At 47.1% G+C, this 17,044-nt stretch overlaps 1 protein-coding gene across 1 annotated transcript in view; it reads left to right on the top strand.

Moving 5' to 3' along the window:
• Window positions 1-16,462, top strand: part of LOC310847716 (uncharacterized protein) — a gene marked incomplete at its 5' end in the record, with an annotated part of 62,826 nt that extends 46,364 nt beyond the window's left edge. Inside the window, 4 exons of the mRNA XM_083745778.1 lie at window positions 11,662-11,689; window positions 13,227-13,311; window positions 14,012-14,091; window positions 16,157-16,462. Coding sequence (XP_083601904.1) covers window positions 11,662-11,689; window positions 13,227-13,311; window positions 14,012-14,091; window positions 16,157-16,189 — 226 coding nt within the window. The 3' untranslated portion in view covers window positions 16,190-16,462. The remainder of the gene's footprint in view (window positions 1-11,661; window positions 11,690-13,226; window positions 13,312-14,011; window positions 14,092-16,156) is intronic.
• Between the last annotated feature and the right edge of the window lie 582 nt (window positions 16,463-17,044).

Below are 17,044 nucleotides of genomic sequence, written 5' to 3'. Positions count from 1 at the left end.
TAATAGTTGTTGTGGTGGTGGTTGTTTTGTTACCCGCCATCCCAATTTCCAAGCAGTGAGAGACCCTGGGGCTTGCAGGCTCTTACCCGGGTCCTGTTTCCTTGGAATGAAGGTCAGCAGACTGCGGTGTCTTTAGGATGATTTGGTCTTATTTACACATATATACACCCTGAGCATAGGAGGGAGGGGTTCACAGCACTGACAGCCCAACAAATCTCACCTTTCCATTAGTCATAGCTTTGGAGCCAGCACAGAGCAAGCTGGTCTCTGTGTCTCCAGCTTCCAGCCTGCTTTCTGCTCAACTCACACCCCAAAATCCTTAGCAGCTAGGTGAGTGTGGGGAATGCCCATCCATTAGCCTGGAGAGCCCCATCACTTAGCAACAGCTCTTGCAGCTTGGCTCATTCTTTTGGGATGCTCATGAGACTCAGGTAAGGCCAGTGTCTTACACAGAAAATTGCCTGACCTGTTCAGCAACAGAGTCCTCTATTAGATTCTAATTCTCACTGGGTCCAGGACCCCAAGAATTGGAAAAACTCAGGGCACCATCCAGACAGAGCCCCAAACCTACAACAATATTATATGTGGCTCCCATACAGTTTAAAAGGCCTTCTCCAAGAAAATGTCCCAGTGGATCGCGCTTTTATCCTTGGGGCAGAAGGCAGGTAAAACCTGGAGTTTCAGGCCCCTTCCCACTTGGCGCTCTTCCCATAGACTGGGCTCCTATCTGAATTTGTTCTCTTTGCAGGCTGAAGGTGGAGACCCCGTATCTCCCAGCTGTTGAAATAGCCATGCAATCAAATGATTCCTTCAACATCCGTCTCAGTGTGCAATTCGGGATCTACTTTGAATAGTGAGTTCCTTGTTAGCATCTTCATTTTGGGAAACAGCCTCAAGGATATTACATTGTGCTACTTCACCAGTGATAAGTCCCAACTGGTGTCTTATGCAAAATGATTAATGCAAGGTTGTCTTTTGGTTTATAGTAACGTTCTATTGGAATTTGATTTGAACATTCAAAAAAGTTTTTAAAATCACTAATTTAGAAAAATAATAATCAAGCATTCTCATCTTTTGTAAGAGTTTTGTCTTGAATACACACAAACACACACACACACACACACACACACACACACACACACCTCTGCTTTACTGGGTTGCCTATCTTGCCCAGACCTAATGAACTAAGTGCAATAAATGAGAAATCTAATATATAAAAAGCAAGTGAGATTCTGTGCCAATTGGATGGAAACCTCCAAAGCTGCAGACTAAAATCAATGGAAAACCAAGACAAACGTGATGTTGTGCTTTAAATTCTGTTGGGATTCGCCCAGAGTGGCTGGGGAAACCCAGCCAGATGGGCAGGGTATAAATAATAATAATAATAATAATAATAATAATAATAATAATAATAATAATAATAATTGTCAGGGGCTCAGGAGCAGAGGCACAGGAGAGGGAGGAAATGGAGAGTGAGGGGGAGGAATCCGAAGGGAGCGTAGGCGGTGACAGTGATCAGAGGGATTCCATGAGCCTCTCCAGCGAATCGGAAGATTCACAGAAGGGAGCGCCGATGGCCAGGGGAAGGGGGGTGCCAAGGGGGAAACCCCAGAAGGAAGGGGCCAGCGGGGACTCCCAGAGCTGCAGTTGGAAATCAGGACCAGCTTCCCCACCAGAGCGCAGTGGGGGGGAGGAGTCCCAGGCATCGGGACCAGTGTTTTCACCACCAGCGAGAGGAGATGAGTCAGGATTGACCACGCCTCCATCGGAGAGCGGGGAAACGGTCAAGAGGAAAGTTACCGGCTGGGCGCCCGCGCCAAGTTCAAATGTACAGGCGAGCGGCACAGCAGGTAGCCCGGATAGGGAGCCAGGTCCTAAAGCCCGCCGGAAGGAGGGGCAAGACTCATGGGGGTCAGCGTCAGAAGAGTCCAGAAAGGAGGAAACCCCAGGGGGCAGAAGGACCCAGAGGAGGAAAGAACAACGGAAGAGGTGGAGTAAGGCTAGAGTCTTAAACTGGTGTCTAAGAGGCGGAGACTCAGATGGAGCTTCGCCGATCTAAGCTCTAAGACGTAGAGTTGCACGCTGCGGTTTGGAAATGGAAACTAATCTTCAATAAAGACTTTTATACGTTATTACTGACTAGCGTTGGTCCTCTGTGAGCTGGGACCTGGAGGCAACTCTGACAATAATAATAATAATAATAATAATAATAATAATAATAATAATAATAAAGTATTGAGTGGAACATTATTGCCAGCTTCAAGGAAAGAGTGCCTTTTGGCCCAGACTCTTGGAGTGCTGGGCTTGGGTTGGGAAAGCCAAGTTCAAATCCCTAATTGGCCCTGAAGTTCAAGATGATGGACAGCCATCCATCAGAGATGCTGTCCCTGCATTACAGTGTTGGATCACAGGACCCTTGGGTTTCCTTCTCAGTTCTATGATTCCTACATTCCTACATTTTGTCTCCCAGGCTATGCTCACCAGGCTTCTGCGAGGCTAAAACTATTATTACTCTGAGTCTCCAAGTTGTGATAAAATATTTCTTTCCTTTCCCCCGGATGCCTTCAGCAAAGACGTTGAGATTCAAGTGACAAAGAACTTCTCCGCTGTTGCTAATGGAAGCAGCGATGGATTCCGCCTCCAAGGCTGCCACTCCTGTGCTGGGATATCGCACATCAAAACCTGGTACAAGTAAATATCCATTTGAGAGCATGGTCCAGCTTCTGGGGCAGGGAAAGGAGGGGGACAGACAAATTGGTCACTTGGAACACAGCATGGCAGGTAAAGGCACGAAACGGGAGTCTTCTCCAGGCATTTCGCTGAAGGGCTAGTCTGCAAACATTATGTCTCAAGGCAGCTTGAATCTGCACTCTGCTGAGATTTTCCTGGGTATAGCATAGCCTTGCCAGTAAATCCTACCCAATCTCCCATGGGAAATGGAGGGCCATTGCAACCAGTTCAACCAGTGCCGGATTTACATATAAACTAAACAAGCTATAGCTTGGGACGCGGGTGGCGCTGTGGGTTAAACCACAAAGCCTAGGACTTGCCGATCAGAAGGTCGGGGGTTCGAATCCCCGTGACGGGGTGAGCTCCCGTTGTCCATCCCTGCTCCTGCCAACCTAGCAGTTTGAAAACACGTCAAAGTGCAAGTAGATGAATAGGAACCGCTCCAGCGGGAAAGTAAACAGCGTTTCCGTGCGCTGCTCTGGTTCACCAGAAGCGGCTTAGCCATGCTGGCCATAGGACCCAGAAGCTGTACACCGGCTCCCTCGGCCTTTAGAGCAAGATGAGCGCCACAACCCCAGAGTCGGCCACAACTAGACCTAATAGTCAGGGGTATCTTTACCTTTAAACAAGCTATAGCTTATTGCCCCACGCTCTCGGGGCCCCCCAAAAATAAAGGGAAAAAAACCTGGATGTACATTTCCAAAATATAAGATAGAAAACAAATAAAATAAAACCTCCCTACAGCAACAGTCTTTTGTGTTGTGTCAGCTCCTATAATGTAAGTAATGGGCCCCGCCTGCTAGCCTGCTCCCTAAAAACAGTGACAGTTTGTTGCTGACAAAGGACAGCTGGACATATAAAGGGCCCCATTGCCTTCAGTGGCTTAGGGCTTCATCAAACCTAAATCCAGTCCTGAGTTCAACTGTAATGACTGGATGCAGAATGACTCCAACAGCTGAAACCCCTAAATATTTGCTAATACTTGGTGCCACTGAGAATAATATCTAGAATAACAGAATTATATAATTGCAGAGTCCAAAACCCACATTATGCTTTTAAGCTGTAGCCTCAGACCCATCCTTGTTGTTGTTGAGTCGTTGTGTCTGACTCTTCGTGACCCCACGGACCAGAGCACAACAGGCACTCCTGTCTTCCATAGCCTCCTGCAGTTTGGTCAAACTCATGCTGGTAGCTTCAAGAACACTGTCCCGCCATCTCATCCTCTGTCATCCCCTTCTCCTTGTGCCCTCCATCTTTCCCAACATCAGGGTCTTTTCCAGGGAGTCTCCTCTTCTCATGAGGTGGCCAAAGTATTGGAGCCTCAGCTTCAGGATCTGTCCTTCCAGTGAGCACTCAGGGCTGATTTCCTTCAGAATGGAGAGGTTGGATCTTCTTGCAGCCCATGGGACTCTCAAGAGTCTCCTCCAGACCATAATTCAAAAGCACCTGGCAAGCCACTCCAGTATCCCTACCAAGAAAACTCCGTGGACAAAGACAACTGGCCCATCCTAAGAACTAACAAAAGGCAATTTGTGCCGCCCCCCCTCCCCAACGTCGCTCATTGCATTTCACCCTCAGACTACGTTGTTTCTCTTGAATCTTTCTCTTGGCCCTTCTGCTTGGATTAACTGGTCCTGTTCATTTGATTTGCAGACAACTGCTCTATTACCATTTATTTTTATTTACATACTGCTCTATCACCGCAGGTCTCAGGGCAGTTCACAAGATAAAATCACAATATAGAAACACGAAATACACATTCAAAATACAAACAAAAGCAATAACCCAATAACCCGCTCCCAACTCATTTTTAAAAAGGCATTGGACGTTAATCAGTCAAAGACCTGGTCAAAGAGGAACTCGATCTTCTCCCAACTTTTCTCATTTTTGCTACTGCCTTTATTTCCCTTCAGAACTGTCAAAGCATTGAAGGAAGGCGTCACACCGATGGTGAAAAAGTCCCTGGATAAAAATCTAGTTCCTGTTTTGGATGCAAACGTAGGTCTTACCTAGAGTATTCTTGGGTGGGATTGTATTTGAAGTAGGGGATGAGGCTGGCGCTATGGTCTAAACCACTGAGCCTCTTGGGCTTGCTGATCAGAAGGTTGGTGGTTCAAATCCACAGAACGGGGTGAGCTCCTGTTGCTCTGCCCCAGTTTCTGACAACCTAGCAGTTTGAAAGCATGCTGGTGCAAGTAGATAAATAGGTACCACTGTGGCAGGAAGGTAAACGGTGTTTCTGCACGCTCTGGTTTCCGTCACAGTGTCCTGTTGCACCAGAAGCAGTTTAGTCCTGCTGGCCACATGACTCGGAAAGCTGCCTGTGGACAAATGCTGGCTCCCTCGGCCTGAAAGCGAAATGAGCACTGCAACCCCATAGTCACCTTTGACTGGACTTAACCATCCAGGGGATTCACATATTAGTTGCATTTCTGCCCCAGTGGGTGGGCGGCGACTTGCAAAATCATCAGTTTCAAAGTAGAAAGGCTACCATAACTTCTCTATTAGAAGCACCCTCAAAGATTTACAGGGGTACACATTATCACATTTATTTTGGCCCTTTGGGCCACTGCCAAATCATGACTCGTTAGCAGGCATTAATTGCACTGCTAATTGCAAAGACCACCCAAGACACCCCAATGGCCCACAGCTCCTATGACAGCAGCCTCCCCTTGCTCTGTGGCATTTGTCTTGCAGGCCTGTGACCTCTTGCTATCATCCCTTTCTGACTCTGATGGTTTCTTGCTGAGCCTCCAGGACCTGGGTGAGTCCCTTCCTTTCTCCCTCAAGACTTTTTCTTCCAAAACAGAGAAACCTCGAGTGGCTGTTCCTCGGCTCCACCTCGCAGGCCCCATGCTAGAAGATGCAGCATTAGTAGGCGAATAAAATGAACCAGGAAGGAAGGGAAATTGGTGGTAAATGCATGGTTTGCATTTGGTTAAATGTCCAATCTGCAAAACTGAAAGTGATAAATTGAAACAAAACAAAATAAAATGGGGATTCATGCTGGGGTGTTTTTCACAATGGGCATCTGCAAAAAAATCAGGGAAATCTGCCTCGTGGTTGTTTGGTTGAAGAAAAGCAAATGAAACCTTATTTTTTTACCCTAATTTATCCACATTCCATTCCACTATTGTAGATTTTGGAAAAGCCATCACTGTATCAAAAGGGCGTGTGCTTTTATTTTTATTGTTTTAGTTTCTTATTCGTTGCATTTCTATTCCTCCTTTTAATCCAAGGAGCACAAGCTGGCATGCATAGTTCTCTGCCTCCTCATTTAATCCCCGCAACAACCTGCAAGGTCGGACAGGTTCAGAGATGGTGATGGGCCCAAGGTCACCCAGTGAGCTTCTGGCCAAGTGGGGATTTGAACCCTGGCCTCCCAGGTCTCCTCAAGGCCAGGAGAGCTGTGTGCTCAAGGGAGACATCCTCCAGGAGTCCTGAACCCACAACAATAAAGCCCTTTCTCCTTATCACATGTTTGCCTTTTCTGCAGTTGACTTGTCACCTGCCGGGATCCAGTATTCTCTCCAGAGCTTCCAGATACAAGACGATGTTCTCATCCTCGACCTGGGCGTAAGTACCTAGCATTTGCCTACAGGGGATCCTGCTTGTTCAGAAAGAGATCTATGAGGGGACCTAATAGCTCAAAGCACTGGCAACTGTTCATGGGATTTGTTAGATTTGTGTTAGCTATTACAGCCTTTCTCAACCTGTGGGTCCCAGATGTTGTTGAACTACAACTCCCATCACCCCTAGCTAGCAAGGCCAGAGCTCAGGGATGATGGGAGTTGTAGTCTAACAACATCTGGGGACCCACAGGTTGAGAACCACTGTATTACGTAATTAGAAGGAGCACTGTATCAGTTCAGCACCAGATAGTAATCTTCTTTATGAGACCATAGATGTAAAGATTTGAGGCAATGTCCTAGGAGTCATGTGGTATCAGAACAAGTTGCTCAAGGAAGTTCATAGAATCGTAGAGTTGGAAGGGACCCAACTGGACTTTTGCAATGTAGCTATGTGGAACCTCAAAATCATCAGGCTTTATCCCCCTCTGGTGGGATGGCCTAATCTGCAAATTACAGTGGTACCTCGAGTTATGAATGCCTCAGGTTACAAACGCTTCAGGCTACAAACTCCGCTAACCTGGAAGAGTTACCTCGAGTTGAGAACTTTGCCCGAGGATGAGAACGGGAATCATGTGCCGGTGGCACAGCGGCAGCAAGAGGTCCCATTAGTGAAAGCACGCCTCTAGTTCAGAACAGTTTCTGAACGGACCTCCGGAACGAATTAAGTTCGTAACTAGAGGTACCACTGTACATCCAATTCTGGCAGGAAAGGAAAGTTTCTCTTGAAGGAAATAAAAATTTAAAGAAGCCCTCTTCTAACCCCCCTGGAGGAACCTGTCTACAATTTGGCATGCTTAATCAACCCTAGACTGCCTCCTATGCTGGTGGATTTCATCCACTTTTGTGGAAATGGGGGGAATTATAGGCATTTTTTTGTGCAAATCCTGAGAGCGTACCCTTATGGTATGCCTGCCCTGGAGGCCACCATCTCTCATAGACACCTCCTCTTCATAGCTTTGTGAAGGTCTGTCATAATGCCAACATTCAAGGTCATGCATAGTGTCACAAACAAACATAGTACATAGTACATACCACCTCTGAATATCAGTTTCTGGGGATTACAAGTGAGGTTGGCTCATCACTTGATTTGGGTCTTAAAACAGGCATCTCATTGGCCAATGTGGTACCTCGAGTTATGAACGCCTCAGGTTACAAATGCTTCAGGTTACAAACTCTGCTAACCTGGAAGAGTTACCTCGAGTTGAGAACTTTGCCCGAGGATGAGAACGGAAATCGTGTGCCGGCGGCACAGCAGCAGCAAGAGGTCCCATTAGCGAAAGCACGCCTCTAGTTAAGAACAATTTCAGGTTAACAACAGACCTCCGGGAACAAATTAAGTTTGTAACTAGAGGCACCACTGTACATCCAATTCTGGCAGGAAAGGGAAGTTTCTCTTGAAGGAAATCAAAATTTAAAGAAGCCCTGTTCTAACCCCCCTGGAAAAACCTGTCTACAATTTGGCATGCTTAATCACCCTAGACTCCCTCCTATGCTGGTGGATTTCATCCACTTTTGTGGAAATGGGGGGAATTATAGGCATTTTTTGGTGCAAATCCTGAGAGTGTACCCTTATGGTTCACCTTCCCTGGAGGCCACCATCTCTCATAGACACCTCCTCTTCATAGTTTTGTGAAGGTCTGTCATAATGCCAACATTCAAGGTCATGCATAGTGTCACAAACAAACATGGTGCATCAACCACCTCTGATTATCAGTTTCTGGGGATTACAAGTGGGCAAAGTGCGGTTGGCTTATCTCTTGATTTGGGGCTTAAAACAGGCATCTCTTCTGCCAATGTGAGAAAAATAGGTTAGGGGGCTAGGTGGGCCTGATCCAGCAAGCTCTTCTGGTGTTCTTATGTAAGCACGGTGGCTCTTGCCGGGGCATCAACAGCACTATAAGTAACAGGGAAAGGGCCGTTTGAAGACATTACTGGTGTTCAAGAGACGCATGAGAAACACACAACTCCTATGGCTGCTGCTTCCAGCTCTCTGCCGGAGAAGGAGAAGCAGACGGCAGAGCAGAAGGCAGGATTGCTGACCTCTTGAAGTCTCTTCCCGCAATGCAAGATGGAGCTCTTGCGGACGTTGCCATGACAAAAAACCAGCTGGAGCAGAACTTTAACCAGCTCTTATACCCCTTTGAGACCTTCATAGTGGACAAAGATCACAGAATGGTAAGTAGTGTTGTCTGTTGTAGCTGCATCTGGTTTCTTCCACTGCCCTTGGCCCTGTAGGGCAGGCATGTCCAACTTCCAAAAGACAGCGATCTAAAGGGTAAAGGTAAAGGGACCCCTGACCATTAGGTCCAGTCATGGCCGACTCTGGGGTTGCGGTGCTCATCTCGCTTTATTGGCCGAGGGAGCCAGCATACAGCTTCTGGGTCATGTGGCCAGCATGATTAAGCCACTTCTGGTGAACCAGAGCAGCGCATGGAAATGCCGTATACCTTCCCACTGGAGTGGTACCTATTTATCTACTTGCACTTTGACGTGCTTTCGAACTGCTAGGTTGGCAGGAGCAGGGACCGAGCAACGGGAGCTCACACCGTTGCAGGGATTCGAACCGCCGACCTTCTGATCAGCAAGCCCTAGGCTCTGTGGTTTAACCCACAGCACCACCTGTGTCCCTTAGACAACAATCTACTTCCACTATAAATAAACTAGCAGTGATCTACCCATTGGATTGACCAGAGTTGTTGAACTTTTTGGGGGGGAGGGATGAGCAAAAATTGTTGACTGCAGACACCCCTGCTGTAGGTCAAAATCTGGGCCCATGCAAGACTTAAATACACTTATGCATCATCTCCTCACTCAGAACTGCTTGAAATGGCTTTGAATTTCTTCTAACACTAATCCAACACATGGATGTTTTTGTTTTCAGAGGGGGTTTTAAATAGCAAGTTAGTTCACGAGATAATAAGGCCAAAGTGTGGCTCAGCCAAATGGAGATTAGTTTAGTTGAGGGGAAGGACAGTCAGCAGAATGGGGAAGGATGAAAATCCGCGTCTCTGCTCTGACCTTCTACATTGCTTTCTCATTCCATGTACATGTCCCAGGGCTATTGCCTGTTGGAAAGTGTTTTGCCTGCGCTTCCAGGGCATGTTTCTTATGAGGTGAGTACATTGCATTAGTACAGCTCAGCTTTTAAACATGGTTTTCCCTTCTGAAATTTCTTTGTCTTTTTTAAAATGATTTTTAATGAAGCTTTCTCATATAAACGAGAAATGCATAATAAGAAACAAAAACAGGCATAAGAAATCTTGTGAACTTAGTCTTGGGACTCCCTCTTGATTCCCCCACAAACAAATCAAAGCAACCAGGCAACACGAAGACAGGTAAGATGGAATAACAGCGACCGGGAAGACCAAAGGAGGTAATTTATAAATTTTTGAGTTCAAGATCAAAACTGTTTAGGTATAATACCAGTCTGTAATGGACGGTGAGGATCTTGGGGTGTGTGGGGACAACTGCTCACTGTTGTCACAAAACAGATTCAACAAATGGAAGTTGCCATCTCTGCATTAGGAAATGTGAGAACATTACAAACAGGTAGCCAGAGAGCTTCTCTTCCAGTAAAGAGTGATTTAAATTTCCCCCATTCCTTATTAAACTTTTGGTCTTCCTGATTTCTGGTTCTGCCAGGCATTTTAGCCACTTCAGCATCCTCCATCAATTTATAACTTATCTTAAAGACCATTGTAAACAGCTAAAATTGTTAGTAGGATTGGAATACCACTTGTAGTTTACTGGTGAATTTTGGTTACAATGGAGAGATAAAAAGATCTGGATTATTATAAAAGATGCAGGAGGAAATGATTAACAGTTGGGCCCACAAAAGGGAGGAGGGAAGTCCAAGAGATTCCTTGAAATCTAGTTTTTAATGTTGTGTGTTGGATATGTGGCTGTAAAAATTCGATCTGAAAAACCAAATAAATAAATTTATAAAAAATAAATAAAGAGTGATTTATATTTCCATTTAAACTATGTCTCTGCAGGAGCTGAACGACTACCTGGTGAACATAACGGCTCGTGGGCCACCTAAATTCCATGAGGCCTATGGTAGTTTTTATGTGATCCATCCATTAAAGATGGAGGTGTTCAATACCAAGGAAATGGAGGTCGCCGTTTGGACTCTGACCGATGTGAGTTCCAGTCTAGGGAGTCTTCTGGAGGAGAACATTTTTGGTCCATCAGCACCGTCTCCCTCCACTGAATGGACCTTCTCTTGTTTTCTCTCTCTCTTTCATGGCAGGCTTACTGTTTCTTAGCTGATATTTTTATTACAGACAACAAGCTGAAGCTCTCATTAACTCTAGACAGGTAACAAACACCCTGACGCCCTATTCAGCGTCATTGCCTCTTGACGTACTTGATAGAACTTCTTGCTTGCATGTGCAGGATGATAGAATCAAAAGGTTGCATGCCGGTAGATACTGCTGCTGCTGCTGCTGTTGTTTAATTTATATACCAATTAATTACCAGGATGGTTTCTATGTGATTTACAAGTATAAGAGCAATCAGAAAACACACATAACTGAAGTACACACTACAACAATTCCATCAAAACAATAAAGCAAGCTAGTCAAAACAGTACAATATACTGCTTAACATTTCTAAGCAGTGTGCCGTAAGATTACCTCTTCTGAAATCTCAAATAAACTCAGTTAAGATTGAACATGAAGACAGAAGCCCCAATTAAAATGGGGCGCTTTGCTCACGTGAGTCGAGTGGCAGAAGCCAAAGGTTACGAGTAGTTGGAGATGACGGTTTTCATCCATAGATGAGAATAATAATGAAGTAATAATTCAAGGCCTTGAAGGGTTGTTGGAAAAGTGGAGCGCAAGGGGCACAGCACACAGCTCTCTTCTGAAACAGAAGACTCTGATCAGGGACCTCAGGAGGAAGAGCAGAGGGGCCCCACAGCCTCCCAGGATGGGCCACCCAAGGCACTCGCCTCACCATGCCTAGTGGTGGGAGCAGCTCTGCCCCATGTCCTGCTCTCCTATATCAGGGGCAACCAGGGTATAGGTCACATTTTGCAGGGCACAGGGCAGACTGGTGGGGTCCGATGGGCACTGGAAGATAGTTGTTGCTAAGAGTCCAAGCTCAGATTTTTTTCTGTTGTGAACCACCCTGGGATCTTCGGATGAAGGGTGGTATACAAATGTAATTAATTCATGGATATGGATTTTTGACCCTTGATGGGAAGTTTCAGATTTGGGAGGGAATCACGTGCAATGCAGTTGACGGGGATCTTGTGCTGAGCCATTTCTAACAAGTATTTCCTTTTTCCTCGCAGTGGATTTCTGGACATGGAAGGCGAAAACGTAAGCTCTTCCACCTATTCTAAGACATTCTGTCATATAGCAAGATTCATTTATTTAGCCCTTTTTTGCTTGACCTTCCTCACAGTCCTTGGTCAGAGAATCATGGCAATGGCAATGATTGGGCTTAAAAGCTTCTAAGTGTCTTGCCCAAGACACTCAGCCAATTCATGGCCAAGCAGGGATTGGAACTCAGGACTTCAGAGACTGACTTGTCTGCTCTTTCCACCCACTGGCCCTGCTTTTGTTCAGTCTAAGGATTTGGTCGTGGGTGACGTCAGGGTTTGCAGTGGCTTCCAGTTATGTTCTGGGCCCAGTGCCATGGCTGCTCCTGGCCTAGCTCACAGGAATTGAAATCTACTCAGAGTGAAGTGTGGATTTCATGCTCTTTATTCAGCTCATAGTGGTGAGGAGGAATGGAAGTTCCCCCGAAATGTTTGCTTTATATACATTATTTACACAATGGGCCCCACATGATTGGCTAATTCTGGGATTCTCTGGTAGGCCAATCAGGTTGTGGATTCACTTCCACCTGGAGTTGGATTAGGTGGCTCCTGCGGACCAATCAGACTGCTGTATTCTGGATCCTATTGTTCTAGGACCAATCAGACTGCTGCATTCTGAATCTTATTGTTCTAGGACCAATCAGTCTGCTGCAATTTGAATCCTATTGTTCTAGGACCAATCTGCTGCATTCTGAATCCTATTGTTGTAGGACCAATCAGACTGCTGTATTTTGGATCCTATTCAACTCAGTACATAACAGGAATGTTCTCCCTAACTACAGTACATTTACTTATTTGTTAAATTGTGTGTTTATTTGTTAAATTTATATCCCTCTGCTCCTCCCAAGGAGCCCAGAGCAGCAAACGCATCTGGGATAAAAACAGGTATGGCTGCTTTTGCAGGAGGGGAAGGTGACGCTCTTCCCAAGGCACCACAACTGATTAATGGGAAGGAGGGAGGTGTCAAAAGGATTGCCCATCTCTGGAGCAAAGTGCCTTGAGATGGCTCTTCATGCTGACTCTCTTGAAGCCACATGGCTTATGGTGCTGTTGGACCTGGGCATGAGATGCCTCCTGTCAGGGAACTGCCATCGGAGGGACAGGTGGTGGAGAGGCTCCAGGAGAATAGGAGAGACTCTACAGCAGAAGAAGGAACCAGTAGGGGGAGAGCAGGAGTTCCAGCGGAAAGGGAATCGGGGGAGAGGCTCTGGGATACTTCTAGTGAGAACAGTGAGGAGGTAACAAGACCCCCTTTAGCAACCCCCACCCCTCGCCGGAAGCTGTCACGCAGAGAGTCCAGGAGGCGCATGTCCGTCAAACAACTTTTATGTTGGAGTAAGTTCCGTAGACGCCCACTGTCGGATTCTACCAGTGACTGACGGAGTCATGCTTTGGGGGCTCCGTTAGTGCCTAGGTTTGGGTGACTAGCCAAACCCCAGAGGGATCAAGCTTTTACGCACAAGCAGCTCATTATCCCATCACACCTCCCTTTCCATGCTGCTTCCTTGCATTGCTGATCACATCTCTTCTTCTAGAGGGCCCGGCTCCACGGAGGTGCATACGGCGCTGTGGAAATGCTGGAGAAGGTGCTGAACCAAGAGAGTCCTTTTCCAATGTTGGGTAAGAGTTGTGGGGTACCGAGGTGACGTTGACTCAGGTACAGTCGCAGCCTTGATCACCTTTGAGGTTTCCTTCCAAGCCATCGCTTCAGCCTCAAACCACAAAGCTTGCTTGTTGGGTAGCACCGATGGCTGAACTGAAGCCTTCAGCTGATCCACAATTCAGCCAGGCTCTCTGGAGGAGCACCCTTTTGTGAGTGTATAGAAGCCCTAAGGGACGTGGGTGGCACTGTGGTCTAAACCAGTGAGCCTAGGGCTTGCTGATCGGAAGGTCGGTGGTTCGAATCCCCGCGATGGGGTGAGCTCCCGTTGTTTGGTCCCTGCACCTGCCCACATAGCAGTTCAAAAGCACATCAGAGTCAAGTAGATAAATAGGTACCACTCTGGTGGAAAGGTAAACAGCATTTCCGTGTGCTGCTCTGGTTCACCAGAAATGGCTTAGTCATGCTGGCCACATGACCCGGAAGCTGTCTGTGGACAAACACCGGCTCCCTCGGCCTATAGAGCAATATGAGCGCTGCAACCCCAGAGTCTGCGACTGAACGCAACGGTCAGGGGTAACTTTACTTTTACCTAGAACCCCTAATGTCAAGGAGAGAGGAACGTGGTAATACCCGCCCCTCCTCAATCTGGCCTAGTGACATGAACCAGGATGCCTTCTGTTGACCCAAATTGGTGCATGCTGTGTTTCTTCTCTCCAGATTACCTGCAGCAGGAGCTCCCCTTGCCACTGGTTCCAGACATTGGCGAAGTGATGAAGATGGAAGATACGTCCTATGATGTGAGCCTTTGGCATTTAGTCCATGGTTCAGGATGCAGGCTTTGACCGATGCAGCACTGGAGGGTCATAAGGGGCAGGAATAGCACTGAAGTGCCACAGGGGACTTTCCGCAAAGTCTCAGAGTGCAGTTCCCTGCCGCAGTTCAGCAGAACAGGTGCTCTATGTAGGCAGCTCTGATGGCAAGGGAAAAAAGCGGCAAGAGATGAGTTGTTGCGCACATGTGCAGAGGGAACACACAGCCAGACCAACAGCACAATTCAAAGTGTTGGTGTTGACCTAAACGGCCTCAGCCCAGTATACCTGAAGGAGCGTATCCACCCCCATCGTTCTGCCCGGACACTGAAGGCCTTCTGGCGGTTCTCTCCCTGCGAGAAGTGAGGTTACAGGGAAACAGGCAGAGGGCTTTCTTGTTAGTGGTGCCCGCCCTGTGGAACACCCTCCTATCAGATTTCAAGGAAATAAGCAATTATCTGACTTTTAGAAGACATCTGACAGCAGCTCTGTTTAGGGAGGTTTTTAATGTGTGACATTTTAATGTATTCTCAATCTTTGTTGGAAGCCGCCCAGAGTGGCTGGGGTACAAATAAATTATTATTATTATTATTATTATTATTATTATTATTATTATCGTTGTTGTTGTTGTTGCTGCTGTTGTTATTATTATTATTATTATTGAAAAGAGGGAGAGGGGGATATCTGGGGTGCAGGGGTGGTATTCTCCTGAAGCAATGGCCTCTGCAGGGGCAAGGCAAAGGCACCTTGGACAGCTGGGGCTGGAGACCTCCTTGGAGAAGGGGCCAGGTCCTGCTTCAGCAGCAGCCAGGAGTTGCAGTTCTATCAGGCTTGCTAGCTAAACCTTCCCCAGGGACTGCCCGCCCTGCGTCGCCATCTGAGGTGAAACAGGAAAGAGTCACCACCACCACCACTGATGCCCTCCCCCAAAGCCTCGCTAAGAGAGTTGCATGGCTGTGGTGGCAGCTTACTGTGAGATCTTGCTAATAATAATAATAATAATAATAATAATAATAATAATAATAATAATAATAATATTTTATTATTTATACCCTGCCCATCTGACTGGGTTTTCCCAGCCATTCTGGGTGGCTTCCAACAAAGTATTAAAATACAGTAGTCTGTTAAACATTAAAAGCTTCCCTAAACAGGGCTGCCTTCAGATGTCTTCTAAAAGTCTGGTAGTTATTCTTCTCTTAGACATCTGGTGGGAGGGCGTTCCACAGGGCGGGTGCCACTGCCGAGAAGGCCCTCTGCTTGGTTCCCTGTAACTTGGCTTCTCGCAGGGAGGGAACCGCCAGAAGGCCCTTGGCGCTGGATCTCAGTGTCCGGCCAGAACAATGGAGGTGGAGACGCTCCTTCAGGTACTGGACTGAGATCTTCCTGGAAGTCGTCTCCATGCAACCCTGCCCCGTGGGACTCTGCTGCCTGAGACAGCTGCTTCCATCTGCCTCATGGGCAGCCCGGCCCTGAGCTTCACTGAGCTGAGTGTCTTCATTTAAAGCAGCCCGGTCTGCTTTAAAAGGCATCAACTCCAGTGGAGTCACAGAGACTGTGGTTCCCCTAGGACAGGGGACTCTTCTCAGCCAGCAAACCACAAACCCTTGTCTCTAACTTTCTGGGAAGGGGGGTTGCACATACCATTGGTTGGGGGGGCAGAACCAGAAGGTCTAGGCATGGTTGTGACGCTTAACTTTATACGGTCAGCTAGTTTGCAGTCATGCAGAAGTCCAGAGGATTGGACCTGCCTTCCCCCTCTAACCAGGCCAGTGTGAGGCATGGCCAGGATTCAAGAGCACCCTCTAGCTCAGAGAAAAGGCCTCAGGAGGGCATGAAAGAGGGCAAGGGAAGGCTGCGGGGGCACCAGGGAAAAGGAGGGGATCTTAGCAGGGTCCTGTGGCTCCAGGAGTCAGGGGGCAGAGGGTGGAAGGCCGCTGGGAAGGGCTCAAAAAGCAGAGTTGGAGGAGATAAATCTTTGGCAGTGGGTGGGAAAACATCACACTCCGGGAGTCAGATGGGCACATTTTGAACTCTTCCTTTTCCTTCGCTATAGGAATTCCTCTTGGTTTCTATAATTGCAAAGTAAAGATGTCCTCTGGGGTCCTGCTTGAAAACCAAGAAGCCAGAATCGTCTCTCACCACCTCCGTTCCCTTTGGGGCCATTTCCTTCAGTAGCACCAACCAGCAGCAGGAAATGGTGCTGCCTCCAAATTTGGAAAGCCTAGGATCTCTATAGCAAAGGCCTCACTTAGGATTTAAATTGCTTAAAAGTTCTGTGTTGAGGCAAGAGGCAATGGGCAGTGCAAGGTGGGAGCCACACACGGGGTCCTGAATGCTCCTCTTGGGGAAGCAGCGCCCATCGATTTGACTGGAGCTCCCAACGGGGAGGAAGTCGTATTTCCCATAGTATCAATCCCTCTTGATGGATGAAATGAGCATGGTGGTCTCCAGATCTCCTTCAATACTCCAACCACCACTTAGCAGGTGTTTGCCCAGTGTAATAAGAATTTAAGGTCTCAAATATATTAGTTTTCCAACAAATTAAACACAACATTACATGTTTCGTTTAGAATATTTTTTTTCTTGTTTTCTTGTTTTCCTTCTCTAAAAACTATGTGCGTGTTATGGTCGGGTGCGTGTTATAGAGCGAAAAATACGGTAACTCTCAAGCACCTAAACCTGGTGCTTTATGCCTTTCTCTGCACTCTTTCATGCATGCACACAGAACTCTGGTGCCCTGGGATTTTAGATCTTGACATCAAAAGTCAGTGCGCACACCATGGGGCAAGTTACACTGGCGTAGGCTTACAGAGGGGAACTCAGGCCCTGCAAAGTTGTTCATTCCCTGGGGTTCCTCACACTGAACTTAATGGGAAACAACAAAAACAAAGAAAGGAGTGGGTTGCTGGGAAGGGAGAGAAGCAAGTATTGAGCCCTGAAA

The sequence above is a fragment of the Podarcis gaigeae genome (assembly GCF_964106915.1).
Source record: "Podarcis gaigeae genome assembly, chromosome: 6".
Lineage (NCBI taxonomy): Eukaryota > Metazoa > Chordata > Lepidosauria > Squamata > Lacertidae > Podarcis > Podarcis gaigeae.
Note: the sequence above shows the minus strand (reverse complement) of the source record. Positions and strands in the feature narration are given on the sequence as shown.